Source organism: Cyprinodon variegatus, unplaced genomic scaffold, assembly GCF_000732505.1.
Source record: "Cyprinodon variegatus isolate N-32 unplaced genomic scaffold, C_variegatus-1.0 Scaffold248, whole genome shotgun sequence".
NCBI lineage: Eukaryota > Metazoa > Chordata > Actinopteri > Cyprinodontiformes > Cyprinodontidae > Cyprinodon > Cyprinodon variegatus.
The window spans coordinates 121,144-127,143 of NW_015150701.1; the positions used below are offsets into that span (position 1 = coordinate 121,144).

At 37.2% G+C, this 6,000-nt stretch overlaps 1 protein-coding gene across 1 annotated transcript in view; it reads left to right on the forward strand.

The window, feature by feature from the left end:
* The window catches only part of LOC107089345 (forkhead box protein J3-like), a 101,341-nt gene extending 96,014 nt beyond the window's left edge, over nucleotides 1-5,327 (forward strand). Inside the window, exons 11-12 of the mRNA XM_015382082.1 lie at nucleotides 360-461; nucleotides 649-5,327. Of these exons, the coding sequence (XP_015237568.1) occupies nucleotides 360-461; nucleotides 649-761 (215 nt within the window). The 3' untranslated portion in view covers nucleotides 762-5,327. The remainder of the gene's footprint in view (nucleotides 1-359; nucleotides 462-648) is intronic.
* Nucleotides 5,328-6,000: the final 673 nt, after the last annotated feature.

Below are 6,000 nucleotides of genomic sequence, written 5' to 3' on the forward strand. Positions count from 1 at the left end.
CCCGGGTGATTGGCTGGCGTGAGAGAGCTGTCACAGGGATTCCCGAGGGAGACAGCTTGCCAATGCAGCAGGGTCTGCCCCTCCAAAAGAATACAGCATTTAAAAGTAGGATCATTATCCTGCTGAGCTGGTGTTTTTTAGAGGAGTACTATTCTTGGTTTTAAACATCTTGAAACTACTTTTTTCCCCTCCATTCATCACTGCTCTTCCTTTGTAAATAGAGAATCTGCACTCACTTTGCTAGATGGTGTCCAAAATGCTTCATTTTGCACAAGCTTCCTTCATGAGACCTTTTAGGAATGCGTTCTGTGTTTTTGAATATCTGAGACTACCTCTTAATATTTATTTTTAATCATCAGGAAATCTCTACATGGACACAAGACAGAGCATGCCCCCTATGATGGGCCCTCCAGGATATCCCCACATGCCCCCCATGAGCAACACAGGACCCACAATGACAGGTACAACACAACAACATGGAATTCGTCTGCTTCTTAAGGAAAATATTTAAAAGATCTTCAGAAAGCTTAAGGAACTGTAGATTAAGATGTCCTTAAAAATAAAATAAAAAATTGGCTTCTTGGGAGCAAAATATAGAGAAGTGAGGAATAATGTTTTACTTTTTAACACTTGTGTCCCTGCTCTCAGGACACCATGCACAGATGAACCAGCAGCACATGATACCTTCCAGGACCTTTCAGATGCATCGCATGCAACCTGATGACATCCAAGATGACTTCGACTGGGACTCCATTGTTTAGCTGCTCCATCCCTCCACCCCCCGTTAAAGCAAATAAAAGTGGATGGAGAAGGGGAGGTGTAACCCAGAGGAGGCTAGGCTGAGCTGACAGGCCGCAAGTTGTTTGATGCAGAGGAACGTTTGACAAACTTTGGTGGAAACCAGCCTTTAGAGTCCTGACAATTCTACAAGCAGCAAACCATAACCAGAAAATGTTACTTTGAAGACAATCATCTTTAGTCAGACATGCTCTTGTGATTCATCACAAACTTGTCTCGAGACGAGTGGAACTCATTAACGAATCAACCACATGGTCCTCAGCTGCTCGGCCAGCCCTCTCCTCCTACTCTGACGATCATCCCTCCAAAGCTGAATTCCTCTCCCTGGCCCCCCCCCCGCCCCCCTGCTCCGTACCTGTCATGTGATTTGAGCGACGTGTTCAGCTTGTAATTCTTCTCGTGTCGTTAGGCCTCAGCTGGTTTCTCTCTCTAACTCTATCTCTTTCTCTCTCTTGTGTCTGTTTAATATTTTTGTTTGCTTATTTTAACTTTTATTTCTTGAGAAAAAACACAGGCCGTCTTTCTCGGAGGAACACGATGGTGCTTGATGGTGACTTGTGGGGTAAACTGCTCTGCTGTGGCAGAAGAGACGGCTAGCTTAGGTTTACAGGTGATGAACATCTGAACAGGGTGTTTCCCACCACTGGGTTGATTTTTAAACCAGGAGTTTAACTGGAGAGATATCCCACAAAATCTCTGCAGTTATGGGAGAGTTTGTTCTCATAAAATTCATCAGAAATGAATTTAAACATTGAGAATATCAAATCAGGTATGTGGAAAAAAAGTCTTGAATGAATCTTTATTTTCCAGTCTGAGATTGTTTGGGTTCTCAAGTTAGTATGTAGTTGATCCACCTGAGAGTTTTAGCAACTCTAAAAATTCAACAGAAACTTTTTTTCTTTAGTCTCCATTAATCATTAAACAAGATCCTATCACTCTAAAGCAGCTGCAGAAAAGCTAGCTTATGTTTTAAGTAGTTTGAATAAATGCTAAAACTTTTATTTCAGAATAAGGGATTTTTGTATTTACTAAAAATTGCAATTAATCATAAAGCCTGATTAAACAGACTTGAAAGATAATGCTGAAAGTAATAAAAGACAATATTTCTGTTTCTTTTTTGTAAGAGGGAGAGAAGAATAGTAACATCTTTGCAGCCAGCTTACCAGCAGTGTGCAGCAATAGATGGAGGTGGGAAGCTGCACTGCACTGTGCTGTGCTCCATAAAGACCAAATTCTGCCCTTTGCCCCACAGGAACTTGTACCTATTTAGAACCCAGATATGCCCTGGTACCAGCTACCGACCCGATTCTAGTTTGGGTTCCACCAGTAGCAAGAGCTTAACTGAACAGAAATCTCCTGATCTCCCTTCACGTCTAGATGAAAAGAAAGTCTTACTGATCACTTGCTGATGGAAACAGCTTTTCAAAAATTATTAAACAATGTGTCAGATGATTCATTTAGGGATAGAATAGACATGAGTGAGTTTTTGTTTGGTGATTAATGAGACATCCGTCATGCATTGGTGTAATAAATTATAAAAAGGTCCAGTTTTTAACTTAAAACTGAATTGTTGATGCTACCTGCAGATTTTGTGGTTATAGTCCAAATCTATGGGGAGTCATTTTGTTTAAACTGCCAAATCTTATGACATAAAGATTAGATTTTTCTAAAATATAATAAGAACAGGAAGAAAATAATTCCCACATGTCGGTGGAACGTGTGTTGTGTGTGTTTGTGTGAGAGACTGGCTTTTTATTGTAATTTTAGGTTTAAGATTGATTGCTGCAATCATCTCTATGCTATCTGAGCATAAAGCAGAAGCACACAGTGAAGGGGAGTGAGGTTTTCTTCTCACAGTTAGACGAAAAAGATTATCTAAAGCACAGAGCAGTAGAGAGGGATGGGAGATTCTGCAGACCTGGTCTGTACTTTACTGTAGTGGCTCCACAATCCGACTGGCACTGGCCGAAAGAGACATGGGCTAAAGGAATAGAAAAGCCCATTGCATATGGGTATCTTTTGTTTACTTGACCTGAAGATGTTAAACTCCTCCTTGCCCCAGTGAACTAATCAGATGCTCTGATTCAGTCATTTTTATACTATGAATCATTTCACTCAGAATATCTAATTGAGCCGCTCTTACTGGCGGCCAACCGTTTCCTCCTCTTCGTCAGGTTCTGGTGTTCTCCAGCTGCAACGCTGTCTCTGTTTAAAGGGGCAGTACATTATTTTTGGAATACTATTCTGGCTTTTAAACTGGGAGATGAGAAATTAATATGTCTAGAATGTTTAGATAAACTGTGAGGCTGCAGCTTCCTGTCAGCTGAGGTTAGCATAAAGACTGAAAACTATTAACTTTATAAAACCCGACAAACAGAACATCAGTTATATTCTCTGTTTAAAGGACTGAGAATAAATAAAAGACGTACAGTAGGCTACTTAAAGACAAATCTAGTTGGTGTTTGGTCATTATCTTTATATCAGATTTTAATAAATCCATTTAATGCCGCTTGGAAATGGTTACCCTCATATTACTTTTACTAATAATGATGCTTTTACTAACCTCTAATAATGTGGCTGTAGTCTAAATGTATAAATAAGGATTTTCCAACCACTTCAATTTTTATAAATCAATTTTGTTGGTTTTCCTTTTTTTAAATTAAGAGCTGTAACACAAAAAAGAAAACTGATTGCCTGTGAGATCCAATATTGTGCTTCTGCTTTTTAATCTATCGGAAGTTAAAATATCACAATATCACCCTAAATTATCTATTATTATTAGTTTTATTCAATTTAAAAAATGCATCAGTGCACTTGGAGTTGTTTAAAAAATATATGGACAAAATGGAGTGTTTGATAAGCCAGTCGTCAGTCAGTTTAGGAAATATTGGTCCATTTTGAATTTGATCCAGGCATCTCAGTAAGCAGCATCTTTATTAAGTGACCAACATTTATTTATATTATTCAATGAATTTGGATATTAGGAGATTATCTCAGGCACCAAATGTAGATTTTGCTTCATAATTAACATCCTCTCTAAGTCTCTTCATCCCTCCGTTTCCAGTCTTTATTCTAAGCAGACATCAAAACCAGATAACCTGAAAGTTTCCTATATTCTGTTTAAAGTAAACAAGTTCTTCAGACAGTTATTTTCTTTTAAAGGTCCATTTTGTCCGTTTTTTTGCTTTCGTATTTTACGAACAGTTATTGATACGTTTAGTTAGTGGAAATATGGCACTTTCAAATCCAATGGTTTCTTTTTTAAGTTGAACTTTACAGAACCACGCTTTCTAATGATGCAGCAAGGTATTAAGCCTGGTTTAGACTTTAGATCATCTTAAGCACTCAGAGCTGCACTGTGCAGAAGAAACCCAAGTTCTCCTCTAAGCTTATAAAACTGCCATTTATTGTCATTTCTTTATATATTCTTTCTTTTTTTTTACTCCTGCCAAACGTGTGTGTTCACCTCTTCTCCTTTCTTGCTAACGTTTTGTGTATTTTTCAAGCGTCCTCTGTATAGGTGGATGTCGAGTTTTTAACTAAAGCTGATCAGGTTCTAGACTAATTTCTTGGACAGAGGTAAACTGAGTCGTGAATGGTCTGGGAGGTGAGCAGGGGTCAAAGAGACTGCTGTCTGTGTGCTGATCAGGACTCTTGGAGAACGTTCTGCGTGTTGGCAAGAAGCTTTTCAGCTCTTCCAGGTGAAGACTGAGAAAACAAACTATTACAGGAACTCGTCGGCCAACAGGATATGAGTTGAGTAAAGAGAGGGAAAAAAAGGGAAAAGGTGAAGAAATGACTGGATCCCAGTTTTGCATTTTGTCTCTGTGTGTATTTTCTTGTGGAGGTTTTTATTTTTCTTCCTTTTTTTAAATACAGCTGGACATGTACCTGCCAGAGAGATTATTGATGTTATTATTGGGGAGAGAAAAAAAACAATTGAAAAATGAATAAACCTTGTTACAACATTGGAGAGAACTGCCAACATCTACTGCTGATTGGGGCCTATTTTATTCAGTGCTGGTGTGTTGTTGTGCTTTGTACATAATGTGTCTTTTCAATCATCCCTTTTTTTCTCCTCTGCTGGGGTGGGGGGAGGGTATGCATAAAAGAGGCGGGGAAAGAATATTTTGTTATTTTTCCCATCAGACAGTATGTATATATCTATATTGTATATATGTGATGAAAATGCGTTGGCTTCTTGTGTGACACTACCTTTTACCTGTACCTATGGTTCTACATTCAGTGTTTTCAGTGTTGACAGTATATATTTGGTTTGTGTTTTTATTTTGTAGTCCTTATTTTGTCTTTGTCATTTCTTGTACTTTCTTTCTCTTTTTTTTTTTTTTGTCTCCTGTTTTTGTTTACTGCACGGTTTATTACTTTTGTCAAATGAGGTGACACAGCTACTCTTTGTATTCGTTTAGTGCTGTAAAATAACTCAAGTGTTATTAGAAAATTGTCAATACCAACGCCCACCCCCCCGCCAACCTTCCCCAATATGCATGAATGGCACTTAAATAAAATATGGTAACTTCACTGTGGATTATTGTGATATTTGTTTCTTATTTTTTCTTAAACAAGGGTTGTTGTTATAAAATGTTTACCATAAGGTATGACTGGGATGTTTCTCATGGATGATTTATGTTTTTGAAATACGTAAAAACATTACTGTGTCCCTATATTACGGTTTCAATTCTAAAGTTACTGGATAAAAGTGTTACTTTATGTTAAAAAGCAGGTAAAGGTCTTAGATATGTCTTATTTAATGGATTTGTTTGTTTCAATGACTATATTACAGATTTTCACATAAGGTATCAAACCTAAAAACGTACAGGAATAAGAAATATCTACATTATATATTCTTCAAAATCTCTCCCCGCAAAGTGTTGAAAGAACTTCCCAGATATGCTTTAAGAGGTGCTGAAAGTTAATAATTAAATTAAGCTTTTTCATACTAAATAATTCCATATTTGTTCATTTTATTTTAACGCCTTCTGTGAGAATTTATGAACGGTATTAGTCATAAAAACAAAGTACTAAATCAGAAAGTGTGTTGTAAGGCTTCTGACCTGTGTAGCACATGCAAATAAAGATATTTTTATTTGACAAATCAGATATTTAATTAATTTAGTCGGTAAATGTAATTCACGTTAGAAAGAGCAAGTCTGAATCATTAAATTCAATTATGTATTTCCATAA